General features: G+C 50.3%; 1 protein-coding gene across 15 annotated transcripts in view; it reads right to left on the minus strand.

Moving 5' to 3' along the window:
• CAMK2G (calcium/calmodulin dependent protein kinase II gamma) overlaps positions 1-15,383 on the minus strand; it is a 53,256-nt gene extending 37,873 nt beyond the window's left edge. For 4 of the 15 annotated variants that reach the window (XM_039872133.1, XM_039872123.1, XM_039872120.1 and 1 more), the window contains exons 1-3: positions 15,195-15,382; positions 13,753-13,847; positions 2,906-2,965 (exon numbers count right to left, since the gene is read on the minus strand). In XM_039872133.1, coding sequence (XP_039728067.1) covers positions 2,906-2,965; positions 13,753-13,847; positions 15,195-15,259 — 220 coding nt within the window. In that variant the 5' untranslated portion in view covers positions 15,260-15,382. Of the gene's footprint in view, positions 1-2,905; positions 2,966-13,752; positions 13,848-15,194 lie in introns of all 15 variants that reach the window. The other 11 variants (XM_039872127.1, XM_039872122.1, XM_039872129.1 and 8 more) reach the window with 8 other exon arrangements.
• Positions 15,384-20,548: the final 5,165 nt, after the last annotated feature.

Raw genomic sequence — 20,548 nt, forward strand, 5'->3', positions numbered from 1 at the left:
ACTGAGCAGAAAGCACAGAGAGCTCCCACATATCCCACCCCCAAACATGCACAACTACTCTCTACAACCCCCACCAGAGTGGCATATTTGTTACAATCGACGAACCTACGCTGACACATTGTTATCACCCAGAGTCCATAGTTTACCTTAGAGTTCACTCTTCTAACAGCCTTTTAACTCCTGGAACAAATTATCTACTAGGGAAAAAACCTAGGGACGCCTGGCTCCTTGCACTAAATACCCTTATGAATTCAAGTGCCTCAGAGTCTGACAGCAACCAGAGGTTGACCGTAAGCTCTTTCTCTCAGCTTCTTCATCTCTGTGCCCCTCTCGGCTGGTCTACTTGTATCCCTGCGGGATGAAGTTAAAGAAGCTGGAGCTAAAAGGGCCACAGCTCTAAAGGATGGAGCAGCGGAGAGATGAGAGGAATAGTGAATTAGGGGGACAAAACTGCCTCCTCTCCTGCCATAAGCCGGGTTAGGATCCATGGCAACCCCCGCCTCCTGGACCTTTAGCTCTGCCACATCTCCAGGAGCCCTGGTTCCCACTGGAAGCCAGACAGCCTGACTAGCCAGCTCTCCCAGGACACAGTCCTGACTCACCCTTCCCTCTCCTTGCCCTTGATCCCAGAAGAGGGCTTCAGACCAACATCTCTCAGGATCAGGGAGTAGTCATGAAATGGAAGAATAGTTCTAGGCAATCAGATGTTGACAAAGTAAGTGTGCCTTGCTTGGCATCTCCTGGGTCTTGCTGTCTCCCTAAAAGAGCAGATGGCTGGTGTAGATGGTCCCTCCATCTGTCTTAATTCTGAGTTGAGGACAGGTGGTAAAAAGAAAGGGCTACCAAACCAAGTAAAGTCTAAAAGGTCAAAAAGTACACATTTAATTTCTAGAAATACATTAAAAAGGACGCTAAGACTTTTTCCGGCTAGAATCCCATTTCTGTCCTTCTTGATTGTTTCTCAGTTGTCTTCACCCCACCACAACCCTTCTGTGGTCAACCATGCCTGTGTTGCAGGTGAGGCAGACCTGGTTCTGCCTCCTGCCTCATCCGTCCCACCCATTATTCTCCTTCCTCCATGAAAATAATTCATCACTGTTCTACAAGGTGGTCACAAGGAGCACGAGGAAAGGAAGTTGCTGTCCTCAGACCCTGAGACCCAAGACTGGAACATCAAAATACTTCTGCACTTGTGGATGGCTTGCTTTAGTTACCCACATGCTTTTCCTTCCTATTCTAGAACTTCTAGGTCAGAGGTCACAAGCTCACAAAGCCTACAGGCACCACAGAGGCCATGCAAACATGAGATAACAGGGAGTGGCAAGGACAGAGGCCAGTGGGCTAAGAGGGCAGCCACTGCCCAGCTCCAGCTGACTACGGCCATGTATGAATGTGGGCTCGGCAGAGCCAAGCTTTCTGATTCAAAAGACTGGGAAATGAAATTTTTTTCAAAAATGTGAAATCTTGTTTTTAAATACTGACTGGCAAATAAAAAAATATTTTTAGACCACTGAGCCGGCCAAACGAAACAGGCCTGAATCCGTGACTGCTGTTCTAGGTGTTCCGCTCCATCATCTCTCTCCTACGTAAGGCAACACATTGGTCCCCGCCGTGCTGTTTTCAGGTGTGGGTCTAACTTCAGAGATCACAGAGAAGTCCAGTAGTTCCAGGCCTGGGACCCGCTGGCTGAGAGGAGTTGGCTCCGTGGCACGTAAGGCACCAGACAGAGCTGAGCTCTGGTTATGCCAATCTGCTTCGGGTGTAACACAAGCTGCTGATTGTGATCTATAAAGCCCTGCACGGTTGGAGTTCTGGTTACCTCAGAGCTGCTCCTCTCCCCTTGGGCTGGAGTGTGGCCTCGGCTCTCCCACATAACAGCTCACGTTGAGCATTCTAGCCCAAGATCTGGGAAGCCAGAGGCTGAATAGCTCTGGAGGAAGCATCAAGCTTCGGCAAGTCACCTCACAGCCCTGGCTGCCAACATGGTAGAGCAGGGGGTGGCCTCCGGGGCACTGTGGGAGCCCCAATATTTAGGCCATGCCTGAGGAGCACAGAACATGTGTTGTTCTTTGTGATGACTCAGGGCTTTCAGGGAGAACCTAGGAGATGCTCCCTGCTCTGCCTCAAGTCGAGACTGGGGTTTCTGCTCAGACACTGCAGCCAGCCCAGTTTCTGTCCTCTCTGCGAGAAGCACCAAATCAGGGCCAACGCTTTTGGCAAAGACTATTTCAGCTGAACAATGTAAAGCTGAGCTGGAGTGGGTTGTGGCAGGCAAACCTCCTCAGGCTTTAGAACAACCAACAATGTGCTCTTGTCCCCTAAGCCAGGGTGGGAGCAGGGAGAAATCCTCTTCATTTTTTCTCCTTCCCATCTGACTGGCTCCTGCCATCCCTTCTCCAGAGAAGCCAGGAGGGTGGGCAGCTTGCTTTCCTAGCTCTGGGGAATACAAACAGGAACACCATGGAAACCCCCAGAGTGTGCACGACACTGCAACAGGAACAAAACTCTTTCAAGTCCAGAAACAAAATCCGGACCCTTTTATGACGGCCATGGGGGACCCCTGGTGAAGGACGCTTGCAGGCTCCTAGCCCAGAGCCTCACATGCTGAGGACCTTGGACCTCGGCCCAAAGACAGAAGGCGGGGGGAAGAAAGAGAGTCTGAAACCTATTCCAATACTTCACATCCCAGCCCGGAGATAGCACCGTGGGGATGGAGACAGCCAGGTCTCTAAACCAGAATGCCCCAGTATTCTGAACAAGACACAGCTGTTTTTCCGCTTGGGCAAGAAAGGACACCAGGCAAAGGCCCAAGGACAGAAGTAGTTCCATACATAAAAGCAGTGAATCTCTGTTCTCCCCCGCTGCTACAAAACATCCAAGAAATGCTCTATACGAATGCACTTACCAATGTTTGGATGTTTCAAAAGTCGGCATATCCGGGCCTCACGTTCTAGCTTCTGGTGATCTAAAAGCAGAGGAGAGAAACCAAAATCTATCAATCATCTGTTCAACTTGTGGCCACCTGGCTATTCATACTCCTTCAATTCTTAGGCAACAACTATACACTTTTTATAACTTGCTGAATTAACGCAGCAGTCTGGAGACATGTATTATGACCGCCTTTTCCAGGTGAGGAAATGCCTTAGGAAAACACCTCTAGCTAGTGAGTGGCAGAGCCATGATGTGAAGCCAGGGCTTCAGCCAAACTCTGGTGCTGTTTCTACTATAGCAGGGGTTTCATTGGGCCAGGGTGTCCAGAATCTCTTTCTTGGAAATGCTAATAGTTAGGTTTTATTGAGCACCTACTATATGACCAGGCACTGTGCTAGGAGTTTTGTATATATTCCCCACTTCAGTCTTCATAGGAAGCCTGAAACATAATGATGCTGATAATGAAGATGAAGACGATTTGAAAAAATAATAACAGCTAACATTTATCGAGTTTACTTCTACACCAGGCAGATATATCTTTTAATTTATCTTTATAACGACTTTAATGAGGTTGGTATTATGATGATGCCCGTTTGACAGAAATCTTACTTTTCCCCAGGATCCTCTTGGCCACCCACTGCTGTGGCACTCGGGCTCTGGTTACTCTACTTGGTGAAACAACCAGAATCCAAGAGTCCATAGATCCAAGCGAGCTGCATTGGTCAATTCCTTCCACAAGAAGGCAGAGCTCCAGGAAGTAGAGAGGATGCTGCAACCCAAAGCCAGGTGGCCTCCCCACTCCATTTCCCTAGCTCTACTTGCTGGAACCCTGCCAAAACTAACCCTTCACAAAATTTTCCCCATCCTCTGGGCAGACATGCTTTTTCTCCTCTATGACCACCTCTCCATCTCTCGCTGCACCTCTCATAATTCTCACTTCATATATCAGTTATCTTTCAGTCACAAGCTCTTCAAAGGGTGGGACCTTTCAAAGGGTGTTTCTTAGAGTTCCTTCCATAACAGAGGCTTAATAAGGGTTTATCAATAACTTTAACAATAGTAGTAATAACTATTATTTACTAAGCATTTGCTATATGGACTCTAGACTCAGACCATGCATGAAATAAGATAAGGTATGCATTATCTTATTTCATTCTCACAGAAACCCTGTGAGGTAGGGGATCCGATTAGCTCCATTACATTACAAATGAGAAAACTGAGGCTTAAACAGTTAAAGTAACTGCCCAAGGTCACACAGATGGCAGATGCAGGCAGTCTGAGCCTAGAGTCCTCTTTCTCCATCACTATATGACGACAGGATAAAGAAAAGTGAAAGCATCAAGTAAAGACTCCAGGCTTTGTGGGGCATAGTCCAGTTCACTTCAACATCTCTAGCCCAGGCAGATGCCTTCACATCCACACGTGCCAAGCAATTCCTGCCTCCAGTGCCCCCATGTCACAGATGATGAAACTGAGACCCAGAGAAATTAAATAATTTGCCCAAGGTCCTACACAGGAAAGGGACAGAACTGGGATACAAACCCCGGCCTATCTGAGATAATGCAGTCTGAGATAAGGTAGGGCTTACAAACTAGAAGGAATTCATATTTATTGTTTTACCAACCACCCCCAGCTTTGTGCTAAACCTCCCCTCTAGCGACAGCTCTGCTCTGTAGAAGAAGGAGGTACGGACAGGCAGAGATTAGTTCCTGCTGCCCAGCTAATCCATCCCAGCTGCCCAAAGATCTGGGTCAGGCCTTCCTTCTCATACTCAAGTTCAAGATGACCACTGGCTAAGATGCAGTCAGGAGAACCCCAGGTAACCCTGCACTCCCACATTGCCTGGGATCCCTTGGTCCTGAGACTCTTCAGAAGGGGAGTTAGTTGAGAAAGCAGCAGTAGTCCTGCCTGGTGCAGGGGGCTTCACTTCTTCCAGATCTGGCTGGGAAGATGTCAAAGCCAACTCACCTTCCTCCTGCCCCCAGACCGGGGATTGGAAGTACCAAGTTAGCCAGCTCCAAAGCTACAGACCCATCGGCCCTCTCTCTGACCATTCACCTCACCACCTCCAACCCACAACTCTCAGGCTTGGCTGCCTGGGCAGATGCAGAACAGCGTCTTGCTATGTGGAGGTGGCAGCTGAGGGGAAGGCCGAGAAGATTAATGTTTATCTCCTCCCTTAAGTCTCTTACTGGCTAATGGTTACAGTCCCACAACAGCAACAGCACTAAAAATAAGGGTGCTCTGGCTTTACCAATGACTCAGAGTGGGAAGAGGAGAGACACAGATTCACACTCCCAGCTCCTCGAAGGAGCCGCCCAAGGTCCAAAGGTCCATGTTAGTCACTTAGTTTGACCCTAAATCTAAGGAGCCGGGCCCCACATTGTGGGTGAGGTCTGTGTCTTTTCTGAACCTCGGCCTGTGGCTTGGTGCTTGCTCTGATCCTCAGCCATGGAGCTCCACCGTTGACACATCAGTTTTAGAGTCAAACCGCCACGACTGAGTCCCGGTGCTGCCACTTCAGGTGAGTTATTAAACCCATCTGAGCCTCATCCATTCATTCGAAAAATATTTAATGAGACCTACTATGTGACATGCACTATTCTAGATGCTGGGAATACGGCAGTGAACAAAACAGACAAAAAAATACCTGCCTTCATGTGCAATTTAGAAAAATAAATCAAGGAAGGGGGAGAGTGTATATTTAAATAGGGTGGTCAGGGAAAGCCTCAGCAAGGAGGTGACATTTGATTAGGACCCGCAGAAGGCGAGAGGGTGAGCCAGGCACATTATCTTGGGAAAGGTGTCTTCTCTGCTAAAATGAAGGCAGCAATATCTGTGAATTAAATGAGGTAATTGGGTAAATGCAGGTAAGTGCTTAGCATGGTGCCTGGCATACAGGGGGAGCCTCCTTTCCAAGGATCCAGGGATAAGATAGACAAAACTCCCCAGGCTGGGCTTTGTGGCCATAGCTATGACCAGAGTCGAACCCACTCTCCCTGAGCCTGGGCAGTCACAGGGTCTACAACACACCAACTGAGCCCTCCAACCTGGCTCCATCAGCCTTCTTGGGAGTGGAGGGCTATTCTTCCATCCCTCGTGTCTACAGCCTGCAGGTGAAGGTTAGCAACAGGGGCTCCTCAGAGAGAGAACAGCCCAGGAAGTTCCATTGCCTGCGGGATCCCTCCTTTTCCTCGACCTCAGCTTTGCTGGCTGAGGCACCCTGCCATTCAGCTCTGCTCAATGAGCCATGTGGTTTCTGCCTACCACACTCTCCCTGCCTCTCCTTCCACCACACACAGCCGGCCAGCATCCCAGCCTCTCCAGCTGCTGTCTCCTGACCCTTTTCCATACAATTCCTGTCCTGTAGTCCCCTCTAGGGCTGGTCCATGTTTGGGAAAAAGTAGAGGGCTCTACCACAGCAGCAGTGGGATTCAGGAACAAGTATGGTTTATACAGCATCCTTCCCAACTGCAAGAGATGTCCCAGCTAAACATAGAATCCCCAACCCCAAAAGCGGTGACACCACTGAACTGGTTTGGTCCACAGTGGAAGGTCTAGGCCCTGACTCAACAACCCAAAGTGATAACACACGAGTCAGTGCTCTTGTCAAAAAGGCCACCTTCACTCCGAGACACACCTCCTTCCAGTCACCACTGAGCTCACTGTTCCTAGGGAACAGCTCAGATCTGCCAAGCAAGGCTGACCCTCTTCCCACCCACCTTTCCACTGGGTTTGTCCCCGCCCCCCCCCACAGCCCAGCCCCCCCTTCCTGTTTGACAACAGTCACTTCCCGCTTTTGCACAGGGCCACTTCCTGCCTGCCTGTGTGCTACTGCCATGGAGAGACCCACCCCTGCCGGCCTTCAGGCCAGCTCCAACCACAGCCCTCTGCAAAGTTTTGCCCCTCATGAGCAGAGGTGGCAACAGGAGCAGAAAGCAGAAATAGCTGTTATCAGGGACCCGCTTCCGGGCTTCCCCAGCAGCCCACCAAGGACAGAGCCAGGCCTTGATACAAAAGAGTCCCTGGAGGCCTTGCCTCTCCCACCTTCTGCCCAAGCACTTCAAGACTTGGTCCAGGGTGCCATGAGGACAGGTATCCTTCACAGGAAGGGCAGCAAGAAGTGACCAGATGTACCAAGGGAAGCAAAAGAGAGAAAGCACACAGAGAAGAAATAGCATGCAGCAAAAAAGGAAGTACAGAGCCCTAGAACACCTCTTCCCTCGGACCCCAGAATCAAGAGGTCAGGGCGGATCAGCCACTGATTCTCCACAGCCCTGCAGGGACGTGCCTTATTTAGTGACATTTCTCTAAAACCACAAATGCCAACACTAGCTTCAAATAAGATTCTGCTGCCACCTAAACATACAATCTTCTTTAAGTGGGAAAGAACACAGAACCCTAACTCTGGTTATGGGGACCCTCCTCAAGTTCCAATCTCAATGACACACTTAACTTTTCAAAGAGTATTTTGAAGTTCTGTGCCTGTGGCCCTAACACGCATCGTGAGAAGCTTCCTACAGCCTCATCAATTTCAGATGCTCAATGTGGGACATCCCCTCTTACTGCCCTCCTGTGTGCCCCACTCCGGTCTGGCCCCGAGGCATCAGTCTGAGGAGTCAAAACAAGGGCAGTGTAGGGATTTGGTGTCATAATCCGGGTTCTCCAGCTACTTATAAACAGCCCCTGGCCTTGGGCACTGTGACCAGCAGGAATCACAAGCCACAATCCCACTGACCTCACCCTGACACTGTGATGCCACATCCTTTCCTCTTTGAATCGCACTCTAAAGGTGCAAAGAGTCTCCAATTAAGAGCAAAGTCCATCTACGGCGTAAGAGCAGGGGCCATGGCTTCGATTTCCTTCACACCCACACACCCTGGGACTAGCTGAGGGCTAGTAGGACAAGGCCTGATACATGCCTATGTGAACCCCAAGACTCTGTCCTTTAATCTGGCATCCTCCCCTTCTCTTCAGTCTAAACTCCAGCAGTTTTAAGAAACACAAATATCCGAGCCCCACTCTGGCCTTTGGATCTTAAGACAAGAGAAGCTTTAACTAAAGAGGGAAAAAAGAGAAGTGCCAAGAAGTGCCCCATAGCAAAAGTCTCTCAAACCAACTTGGACGGAGAATATCCCCATGGGGTCACTAGCAAGCCCCAAGAAGGCAAGGTTCTGCCTCTGAACATTCTGGGCACTCTTAAGGGCCAGAACAGGGTCAGCCACTCAGTTCTCCGTGCCCCCGGCAAGGCTCTGGGTGCCTGCAGCCTTTGCCCACTGTTTTGGTGACATTTCCTTCATGGTAACCAGCCCCAAGTAAAACATCCCAGGAAGCAGCCCCTAAAAATAGCTCCTCCCAGGGCAGCAGCAAGGGGGGGAGGGGAAAGAGAGGGAGGAGAAAAGAGGGGAGCAGATGGGAAGCTGCTGCTGCTGCGGCTGCTAGGGCCCAGGAAGTAGAGATGGTGTTGTGGGGAGAGGCTGGAAATCTCCCCACTGAAAGAGTCTGTACCCAGAAGTGGGTACAGACAAGAATGAGGCCTCATCCATCAGAAAAGAGGGATTTGCTCCACTGGGCTTAGAGCTCTGGGCCTAGATGGCGAGGTGTGGGAGTGACATATCAGGATTCATCACAGGAACAAAATACCCAGAATCTGTGTTTTAAATAAAGGAGTGAAAGGGTAAGTGAAGACCACATTGATTGAGGATGCCGGGGTCTGAACACTAGCAAGATTCACTGGCACACCTACGGCTCAAAACAAACAAACCTTTTGTGCCTTGGTTTCCCCACTGGCCTTACAGCAGACCTGTCTGGCCATGGGCAGATGACAAAGGGCCTCTGCCAAGAGGCACTCAAGAAGTGCAAAGTGTCCATCTTTTCCTGTCACCACCCTTTTGGAGCCCATGGGATCAGGCCCTTGTCAGCCTGCCAAGGCTGTCCAGAGAGCAGCAAGCACAGAGATGGGGGCAGAAACCCTTCAGACCCACTCCTCTCCTTCTCTGTCTCAAGCCTCAGCAGAGAATGGGGTCAGCCGCTCACCTCTAGGGTTTCAGCACAGACTCAAAGCTTGGAGCACAGCTTCTGACATGCGACCAGAGCAAGCAGCTGAAAGAAACCTGGGGATGGGGCCACTTTTCGACCTCCATCCCCACCCCATGATGACAGTGCCCAAAGTCACTCTGGGAAGGTGGGAGGGAGGGCTGGGTGACAGGCCGGTGTTGTACGAGCTAAGTCACACAACTCACAGCATGACTATATGACGAAACCGGCCCAGCATAAGCCTTGGCACAGAGAAGGGACCTCTAGGCTGCTTCCTCATTCACTTGGGGAAACAGTCAGATAAGCTCAGTTACTTATATACAGGATGCCCATTTCTCTGTCAACAAAAATTGGCCTGCTTTATCCTTAGGAGGAAATCATGGTTTTTCATACAACCTCCTTAAATGCTTCCTCAAGTCCCAGAGTCCCGGTGCTGCATTGATTTCTCTTTCTTCTCCCCGTCCCTCATTGCTGCTTCACTCTCCCCTCATTTCACCCAGATCCTTAACAGGAAAGTCTCACTTGGAGATACCACAGGGGACACAAATGTCATGGGGGCTACTCAGGCCAACACCAAGGGGGTGGGGATTCTAAGCTGGCACCACCCAGAGGGATCCTATTTCAGTCCCCAGGGCCAGCTGGACCCAGAAAGGGACAGCCTTTGCCCTTCTGGTGGCCAACATACCACAATCCCAGCCACTCAGCTTGCCACAGCCTTGAACATGAACTGACACCCCAATCTGGGAGCTCAGAAGGAGGCCCCAAATCACAGAACAGTCCATGTGCACAGATGGCCACATATCGGCAGAGATGCCACCTGGAGAAGGCTGGGTTAAGGTGTGTCTGGTAAATCTCAGAGAGCATGGCAAGAGCAACTGTCGCTGCGATTGCTGATTTTAGATGGCATTTCTTAATGCACGGCTCAAGGACCGCTTGCATGAAATTCACTAGGGTACCTGTTAAAAAGGTAGATTCTGAAATCCCACCCTAGTCCTCCAGGAGCCAAATCTCTGTGGATAGAGCCCAGGGATCTGCATTTTTAATGAGTATTCAAGGTGATCCTTATGCATACTAAAATTGAAAATCGCTTCTTCAGAAAGTCCCAAAGTTGCCCTAGGTGGCCAATAATGAGAGAAAACCATAGCTATACTGCCTTCCTACATTTCCCACCTGCATTATGCCCCAAGCACACAACTTTAACCTCATCTATCCTCTCCAACAGCCATGTCAGGCCTACAGCCTGGCTCCACGGAGCAGAAAAGGAACCCAGACCAGCACCAGGGTATAAGGGTTCCAGCAACTTGATTCTCGGGGTTTCTGAGAGTCAAAGCCAAAAGACAACCATGATGGGTTACGTAGTCCTCTTAATCTATTCATTCGACATGTGTATGCTCAGTACGTATCAGGCACTTGGCAAGGCCCTGCCAACACAAAAGTAAGGAAACAGGTATGGTTCCTACCCTCACCTCCCAGGTCCTCACGAAGAGGAAAGCTTTTACTCACATTTAGCTTCAATAAAAATTTCTTCGCATGGGGTATACAGATTAAATAAATATAGCGAGTACTGTAACAGATTTCATGATATTGTTTCTGGTAGCATCTCTTAGTAAGGACAAGTATCTGTCATAGCAAAAGCAAACTGGAATCCAGATAAATGGTACAAATACAGAGGTTTCTTATGATGCTAACTGTTCCAAGAATAAATCCTAAACTATGTAGAAGGACCATTTACTCTTTAACTGTAGCAATATGGGAAAATGCTTTGGATGTAAGCAAGAGAGCAGGATATAAAATGTTATGCTCCATGAGGTGAAAATCTATATGCATATGAATAAAGATAAGAAGGGAATATGAAGATTTAAAAATAAAAAAAAAGACATAAGGGCTCAGGCTCCTTGGGTGGGGGTGCTCTCAAATCTTAAAATAACGACTTATCATTGCCATCACCTGGCCCACCAGCTCCTGCATCCAAGCCTATTTTAAATGCCTCCTTCAGCCTAGCGGAGAGCTAAGCTTGGAACCATGGGCTCCCTTAAGAGCCCCAACTCCACACCTATTGCTGTTCTGAAGTAAGTGAAACGATATAATGTGACTTTCAGTGACTATGTGTAGATAGACCTGCAGACAAAGAGAGTGCTCAGTGCACAGCCACGTGAACTTCCTACCTTGCAACCCAGCCACCAATGTGGGCCTGAGTCCATAATGACAGAAACAATAGAGCAAAAGAAGAATTCCATCCAGATCCCATCCCCCAGAAGACCAGGTGATCTCTCCCCCTGCCTCCTAGGCCACCTCACCATGGATGCCAAGGAAAAGCAGCTCGAAACCCTCTTTCTTTCCTTTCAGTTTGCAGCACAGAGAATCACAAAGGAAAAAAAAAAAAGGCAGAGAGACTCAGCAAACAGCAGGCCCCTTCGGACCCTTATGGATGACCCTGGTGGGCCCATCACATTCTCAGACACAGAAATCCAACACCTGCGGAGCCTTAGACAGACAGACAGCAATGAGTGAAACCCAGCCCCAGCTGCTGCACCTTTATAAAATATACAGTGTAAACTGAGAGGCTGCAGGAAGTCACGGCCTTCACTCCCTAACCCTATGGGCACCAGCCTAGTGGGCCTCTTGGTCCAGCTCTCTCCAGGAGCTCACATCTCCCACGCCCACACCTATAACACAGCCACTGTCTTGCTCCCTTCATCTCCAAGACAACACCCTCCCACTCTCCCACCTCCAAACAGTATTGGCACTTACATATTCCTGACCCTTCTTGTAGGCATCTGTGCCTATCAGCCAGGACCAGGCCCTCTGTCTCAAAGTTAACCTGGCACGCAAGCCACACGCAACAGAGCCCCAGTCTTGGCATAACCATCTCAAAAGAGGGGAAGTTGTTGTCTGAAGCATATGATCTTACAGTGAATTTTCTACTTGAGGAAAAAAAAAAAAAAACAAAGAGAAATCAAACCTCACCCAGTTTGGGCAGGGAAAGAATGGTATCAGTTGGGAAAGACAAGACAAGGTTGAGAGGAAGTGAAGACGGGAAAGGGACATGATCACACAGGTCAAGGAAGTTCAGATGGATAGAGGAGTAGAAAATGACAGCCCAAGACAGGTAGCTCCACAAAGTCACACCAGCTATCCCCATATCCCAGAGTTCGGCTCCCAGTTGTTTTCCCTCTCTCACCCTTGGGTGAGAGGACACTTGTGAGATGAAGAAAGCAAAGCATTGCATGATTAACTGGAGACACCAGCCCCATCTCTGATGCACCAGGGCTATGCTGTGTAGGCATGGGGAGGCAAGCACTGTCAGACTGTCATCCCCGCCAGCACCCTGCATCCTTGGCCAGAGGATGTCTGCCAAAGAGCCTAGCCCACCACGTTACCTCTCTCCCCCAACTCGGAGGAGAAGTACATCTGAGTGCCCACATATCTCTATGGCAACCATCACCTCCAACTCAAGATACCCAGAGAGAATGAAAACAAACAAATAAGTCAACTTTATAGCCAACGTAGAGGAACAGCAAGAGACGGGAACTGCAGGGAGAAAGCAAGACAAGCTCTGCTTGTGGGGATAGAGAGGCCCTCCCAGCCAGGAGGCAGACACCCTGCTAAACAGGTCTCAGAACAACTGTCAACATAACAGAAGCCCACCTTCAATCTCAGTGGAATTTTATAGCTTCTCCAATGCTTGGGGACATACATTACATCTCTTATCCCAGAGATGCCTGGGGTCATTACTAGCCATAGCCCATGTCTTCCCCAGGGCATCTGCCCTGGCTCTTAATGTATTCACAACATCCTATTGCCCAGCCCTAATTCCTTTCTCTGAATCTCATAAAATTTGTCCCCCTGCTGCACCCTGCAGCCCTGGATGACCTGACCCAACCACATACCTCTGTACTCACCAGACCTGTTCAGGGAGCACTTCACACATTGCTATGTCTATACCTATCAGATGAGTTGAGTTTGGCAAGCACCCAACACAAGGTTCAGGGAGTGTAGGTTCACGGAGTGAAAGACAGGGCCTGACCCTCCTGGCCTCAGGTACTCAGGAGGATCTCACAAGTTAGGCTCCAAGGCCTGGCCCTTCATAATCCTCAGACCCTGAGGCAATGCTGCTCCCACCCAGACCAGGCCATTGAGAATTCCAAACCATGAGGCATCACTCTCTATCCAGGACAGACTGCATTTGCTGCTGCTGCACCACCAACTTTGTAATTTGATCAAAAAAGCAATCAAGTTCATCTGGCAGGATTTGTTCCCAGAAGCCCTCACCACTAGCAGCCTCCCCTGATGTTTACAGATTCCCTTCCCTTGGGAGTCTGTTCTGCCGCCTGGTGGGCAGGGGGGAGGCTGGATTTGTCAGAGCTGTTCACTTACTGCATTTCCATCCTAAGTCACTACTGGGGCACAGGGAATAGGACAGGCCTAGAGTGGCTACCACTGCCCCAAAGAGGGACTACAAATGCCCTAAATTAAGAGCTCTCCATTCCATGCCACTCACCGCTCCCCATACCCTCCCCTTCCCTAAAACCCAAACTCCCTTTAGCCTTCAAGGACCTCTCCTCCCTGCAGCTACCTACATCTACATCTTCTTTACTCTTTTCTATCTGAGCACTTATGGTTCCCCATGCAACTTCTTGTCTGCCTTCAAAGTCCATCCATCCTAAAATCCTAACTCTTCTTCAAATGTTAAAACAAAATGCACAACTCCCAACTTCTGGAGCATCTTCAGAAGCCATAGCTCTGGAGGCATCCCAGGAAGAGGCCAAGCTAGGTAACACTCACCCCGCGCAGACAACTTCTTGGTATTGATGATTTTTGCTGCATACTCCTGCGTGGAGGTTTTCTTCACACACCTGCGGACCACAGAGAAAGCACCCCTGGAGGGAGAAGGGGGAAAGAACTGGGACACCGAGCAGAGTGGAGTGACACAGATGCTTCAGGTCTGAAGACAGACTTACTCCCTCCCATCAACCTTTAGTCAAAAATCACTCACACACACACACACACACACACTAGCACACTGACCATCACCATCCAACACTGAGCAGAAGGATGTGGCCACTTCATGACACTGAACAGATGTGGGTGGAGGACTGCCCCACTCCCACCCCCACATCTAGTCGATGTGCAAAGCAACAGCCCAACCTCTGGCTGTACATCAGGAGCTGGTGGGCGATGCTTAAAACACACACCTGCTGCACCACACAAACAGACCTGCAGTCCCAGCCAACAGAACCAGAAGAGAACAGAGACCCTGCCCCTCTCTCAGAAGGAACAGGTGAAAGCAGGGGAAGAAGAGATTAGGAAGAGGGTATAATCCTCCGAGGGAGAGAAATCTTCTTCAACCATGGGGGAAGGTGAAGAAAGTGAGGCTCAAATCATCCAGAAGCGGTTTCAGCCCACTTCATCCCACTGCATCCCGGTTCAACTGACAGCAGGGAAAGAGAGGATGCAGTTGTGGGTCTCAGAAATCAATAGCTCTTCTTCTCTATGCTATTTTCCTCTACGTTCCCCCTCACCCCAAAACTGGAGTTCGCACTCTCTAGCTCTGGAAACATCTAGGGGGCGGGGGGGGAGCCAGCGAGGTTGCTGCGTGGCGCTCAGTGCGGAGGGGAGGGGGATGCTGCGGCTGCGGCGCGCGGCTCCCGGGACCACTGCAGGGATGGGGGGAGGGGACTGGGGGTGCTGCAGCAAAGCCCGGCAGCAGGGATGGGATCCTAGAGGCGGCACTAGCGGGGGGCGGGGCCGGGCACCAAACATCCCCCCACACCCGGGCACCGCAGCAGGGTAGGAGCTGCAGGGCCGGGGAGGGTCCGGAGTGCTAGGCGCGTGGGACATGGAACGGGGTGCTGAGTGAGCTCCTGAGCAGAGTGGGGAAGGGGCCGCCAGCTGCTAGGGTCAAGATGAGGGGCGCCTGAAGGGTGCGCGAGGGGCGGGGCTGGAGGCGCCCAGGAGCGGTCCGGGGGCTGCAGTCCCCACGGTAGCGCGGGGTGCAGCAGCCCAGGCAGCCACTGCAGGGCGAAGAAGGGGCTGCTGCAGGGCAGGGAGCTGGGGATGGGGGGGGGCCGGAGGAAGCGGGCAGGAAAAGGCTGGGTGGGGTGGGGCAGACAAGGGCCGCCACTGTGGCAGGCTCAGTGCAGAACAAGGGGGCGGGGCGAGGAGCCGCATAGCGCCCGGGCGTTGGGGGCAGGGTGGGGGTCGCGGTGGGAGGCGGGCGACCGTACTTGCCAAGCTCCTCGAAAAGCTGGTAGTCGTCGGTGAAGCGGGTGCAGGTGGCGGTGGTGGCCATGCTGGCGGGCGGACGCGGCGGTGCAGCCCGCGCCGACGTCGGTGCACAGTCACCGCCGCCCGGCCGAGGGAGCAAGAGGAGGAGACGGGGCTGAGCCCGGCAGCACCGCGAGACTTTACCGGGGAGAGCGAGGGAGGGAGGGACACCCCCGCGCCCGCCCGCCCGCCCCGCCCCCAGCCCCGCCGGCCCCCCGCCCGGCCCCCGGACCGCCCCCGGGGAGGGGCTCGCGCCGGCGGCCCCGCCCCGCCCCGGGAGCCGCTAGGGTTGGGCCGAGCGCGCACACAGAAGCTAAAAGGAAGGGGTTCCAGCCCCGGGCCACCCGCAGGGAGCTGAAAGGTTTGCGACCTGTGGGCTCCTCCCGGGGCGGACCCTACAAAGGCTCGGATGTGCATGCGAGTGAGTGTGTGTGTGTGTTTGTGTCAGGGAGTGTGGGGGTCTGGACCACCGAGTTCTCCACTGGGGTCCCCCAACACGGGACCTAAGCCCCCAACTAGTTCACAACGATGTGGAGAGAGGGTCAAGGTCAAAAAGCCCGTATCAGACCGCACGCTCGGGAGGCCCCCTCAGCCTGCACCGAGTCAGTTCTTAGCAGCCTTCCCTCGGGAAGCTGACAGTCTAGACTTGTGTGAGCATCAGAACCATTATTAGATAAAACCTTCAGGCACAGTTTGTTCAGGGAGACCAGGCCAGAGCCAAGGATGCAGGTGGAACCGTGCCTTCCTGCACTCCAACTTTAGCAATGAGAAAACGTTCGCTCTCAGGCCAGTAATGAAAGGGATGAGGTAGGAACGATTAGAAAAGGTAATGTGTGGTGTGGGCTAGAAGAGTAAGTGGAAGGAAAGAGAAAATATCTCCATTTTCCTTCAGGACACCCTGTATTTCGATTTTACGACACATCACATTTTGTAACGAATGATATTTTTGCTGGTATGAGAGGCAGTAAAGGTAGAGCATAGTTATCTGAAAAGTGAAGTTTGGAGTCAGACTGCCTGGCTTGGATTTCTGAGCAACTCACTGACAAGCTGTGTGACATTTGGCAAGTCATTAATATTTCTGTGCTTCTATTACATTATCTGAAAACTGGGAAGAATAATAGTATCTACCTCACAGGGTTGTGAGTATTAAATGGACCTAGTACCAGGAACCTAATTAGAACAGTGTTAGCTGTTATTATTTGTTTAATATTTGCCTTCCCTATAAATCATAGGCTCCAATAGGACAGGATCTCTGCCTCCTTTGTTCATTGTTGTATGTAAACTCAGTCCAAACCCTCAGTAAATATTTGTGGAATGGACTCCTTGGGGCCCTGGCAGAGGGATATACCATCTTTTCCTCTGTCTCCACTGTAAGAAGATGATAAGACCCAGGCACATAACTGTCTTGGTGGAGGAGAAACGGGCGGAGCAGGTTCCTGACCAGCTCGGGCCTCTGTACCCCAAGTAGGGAACCAGCCCCAACTAGGCAGAGTGAGCTCAGCCAAGTGCTGCAGTTCAGTCTTGATTATAGCAGGACACCCACTGGAAGTCAGGCCTCCATTGTCAGCAGGCCGGCTCGCCTGGAGAGGGCAGCTAGGAGGCTGAGAGGCATCCCAGCCCTCCAAGCCACCTCCCTGAGGGGGTGGGTAGAGCAAAGCTCCTTGAGAGTGCTCCCCTCCTTTCCTTACCCAACAGCTCTGGGAGCTGGCCCAAGAACCAGACTGCCCAGTAAGGGCGATTAAGGGAATAGAAGACGAAAAGCATTAACAGATTGCCTGAGAGGAGGGCAAAGAGGGCCAAGAAGGAAAAAGTTGAGGTGGCAGAACACCATGCCCCACCCTCCCCAGGGCAACAGGAAGTAAGGTGCTGGGGAGCAAGGCCACTTCCTATCTTGAAGCACCGGGTAAGAACCTGGTTACAGCTCCCAGCATGGGTCAGGGCAGAGAGATCGTACACATTGGGATAACAGTAAGTCTTGAGTTTCCGTCATCCACCTTAAAGGCAGAGTAACAGCTAACCTGCACTCCAGAAGTAGGGGCTACGTATTAATTAATCATCACTGTGCCCTTCCCAGTCCTCAAGGCAACGTGGTTTCCGACCTTCAGATGCTGAAACTTATATTCATTATCATAGGGTAGAATGAGAGAGAGATCAGAACAAGCACAAGCACAGACGAGGGCTGTCATGGAGTCCCCTGGGGTGTCCCAGGAGAAATGCAAAAACAGGACTATATCCCTGACTTTTCTCATGTGTCCACTGTGGGAGGGGATATCTTCCTAGCTAGGGGTGAGGTCTCTATACTAGATATTTTAGGGTAACCATATAAAGCACTTTGCATTGAGTTTCTGGGTAAAAGAATGAGTGATGAGAAAAATATTGGGGAGAAGCCTCGAGGATGACTCAGTACTGTGTAAGTGGAGCCAGCCTCCTTTGAGCAAATATTTATCACCTACCTACTATGTGCTTGGCACCGACCCTTTGTGAAATATCCAAATAAAGTGGAAAATTAGAATTTACACAATTAGAAGGAAACTCGAATCATTCTCGCCTTTTTCCTTTCTATGTCTACCTTACTCTCTCCCTCCCTCACTTCCTCTCTACAGCTCAGACTGATGTGGCTGCAGTAGTAATTTGGGGTCTATAGACACCTTTGTGTGCACACAAAAACACACACCCTCACACATCCTCCTCGATCCCCATTGCTATAGCACCCACACAACCTCCAGCTACCCCACAGCAATTAGAGGGAAGATATATTTAAATAATAAGGGAGTTCACTAGCTCCCTGAGCATCAGTATCCATGGCAACCTCATGGGGTCTGGGAGCTGTGCTGTGCCGGTCGCAGCCAGTCCCTTGGGCAGCACCAGCACTCAGGCTGTGCCCATAGAGCGGGGGAACAGGGAAGTACACAGGAAATAGATGCCCTGATAATCACCAGAGGGCCCCACTGGGTGGGAGCCTCCATCATTTCGCTGATCTTTCTCTTTGACGGCTCTGAAAATTAGACCATGGGATTGCCCCCTAAACGAGAGAAGTTTCCCTCCCTAATTTTGGAACACAATTTTAGAGCATAAAGGTACTTATTCTTCAGACCTGAGGAAAATGGGGCAGTTGAAAGTGAGATATTTAAATGCAGGGGGGGTGACACTCTTGGAAACAAAGAATAGATACCTGCTTATTAGGGGGTGTTGTAAAATGAATTCGAAGAGAATTCGATCTTGTGCCCATGAAGAGTTTTCGATCCATAGTGCACAGAACCCTACAAGTTAAATCGTCATGCCTCAGCAGCTGCTCAACATGTATATTTATTGGGGTTCCACATATGGTTTTGTTGAAGAAAAGAGTCCCTGGCTTAAAAAGATCCCCGAGAAAAGTTTGAAACCCATTGGACCAGTGGCTTCTGAAGTCCCCTCCAGCTCTGATTCTGTGACTAGTTTTGGAGGATTCAGGATGATGAAGTCATGGCCTCCAAGGACTCTGAGAAAATTATTTTTGGTGAGGCATTTGAAACTAGTGAGAAGATATGATAAGGGGGTAGGAAAGAGAGAGAAAGACAAATGAAAACATTTAAATAAGCTATTCCCAAACTAGGAGGGGGTGAGGGATGTCCTCCTCTTCCCTAGAAGACACATCAAGTCACAACCATGCACAGGAAAATTGATATGCCCCATCCCCAGTGAGAATGACTCCCGTTGTCCTTGCTGGGAGTGTTTCCCCATCCCTCCTATGTCTCAGAGCTAAAAAAAGTGGGGATGGGGGGAGGAGAGGTGGGGCAGTGTTAAGAACTACAGATTAAATCAATGACTGCGGTATTTCTTGAAGAAGAAGTTGGGATATTAAGGTGAGGAGCTGAGGTCCTGAAAGACTGGGCATAGGGGACAAGATTTGGGGGTGAGAGGCTAAAGATATGTGGGGTGAGGGCTAAAGCATTTGATGTGAGGAACTAAGGTGTTTGAATAGTATGTTTGAAAATATTAGTCCCTCATGGAATTTACATTCTTAGAACTTGAGGTGATTTGTAGGAGTACATACGAATGTGAGGAGAATGGAAGGAGCTGAGGCATTTGGAGTGAAGGGCTAGAGGCTGGCAGGGAGGAACTCCCTTCCATTTTCTAGGTGGAGGGCTGGTTCCAAAGGGGCAGTGTGATTCCTGCCTTCCCACCTCTAAGTACAGGTCAAGGCTCCCTCTGCCTCTGGACCTCACCACCATGCCCCTGTGGACTGTGCACTCCCTGAAGACAGAGGGTACCTGATCTTTCTAGTTTCTTCAATACCTAGCTAGCACAAAGCCTGACATACAGTAGGTGCTCAATAAATTTTTGTGGAATGAAGAATTGAGGGCAAGAGGCTGAGATATTTGGGGTGAAGAGTGGGTACTGGTAAAGAGATGGCAGTTGTCAGAGGTAAAAGGGAAGTACTGAGGTGAGGGGCTGGCTGCCTGCGGGAGCAGGAATGACCAGGGCAAGAAGAGCAGTGTGTGAGGCCCCCTGCTGGGCAGACCAGAAGTGCACTGGGTGTTGTGAGGCCCCAAGGGGAAAGTAAGAATGTGAATGAGAGAGAGGTGTGGTGAAGATAAACCAGGACTGTAGCTACAGTTTAGGGAGCACTTGCTATATGCAAGGCACAGGCACTAAGCATCCTACCTCGGCTATTCCATTTAGCCCTCACCACCACCTGGTGAGTATAGGAGCCTCAGTCCCATTTTACAGAAGAGGAAACTGAAGTTTAGAAAGGTGAAGTAGCTTTCCTAAGGGCAAATAGCTAAGGCGTAGTAGAGATAGGATGAGGTGATTGAAGAGAAGTGAATAGAAAGAAATAAGGGAAGAAGGATTAAGTGGCATGGAGGTTCAATTCAGATGTGTTCCTACCACCAATGGGATCTAGATTGAAATCTTAAACCCATTGTGTATTTATCCCAGTCTAGTTCCAGTCCTGAATCCAGGCACTTAGTCAGAGGGGACACTCACTCACTCACTCACTCATTCATTCATTCATTCATTCATTGCATTTTATTGAGCACTCCCTTATTCCAATCACTTAGGAAACAGAAGAGAACAATTTGACAAAATTCCTGCCTTCATGGAACTTAACATTCTTATAAGCAGGCAATGGACCTAGAAAGAGGCCATTTTAGACTAGAGTAGATTCTGCGAGAAAATAGAGCAATAGGATAGAGAGCGAGGGAGATGTGTGGCAATAGAGAAGTCCTTTAACTGAATTCTCAGACAGGGCTGCTCTCAGAAATTGACTTTTAGGGTAGGCCTCAGGGATGATGAAGAGGTAGTCATTTGAAGATCTGGGACGAATTTCTGG

The sequence above is a fragment of the Pteropus medius genome, unplaced genomic scaffold, assembly GCF_902729225.1.
Source record: "Pteropus medius unplaced genomic scaffold, Ma_sr-lr_union100, whole genome shotgun sequence".
Classification (NCBI taxonomy): domain Eukaryota; kingdom Metazoa; phylum Chordata; class Mammalia; order Chiroptera; family Pteropodidae; genus Pteropus; species Pteropus medius.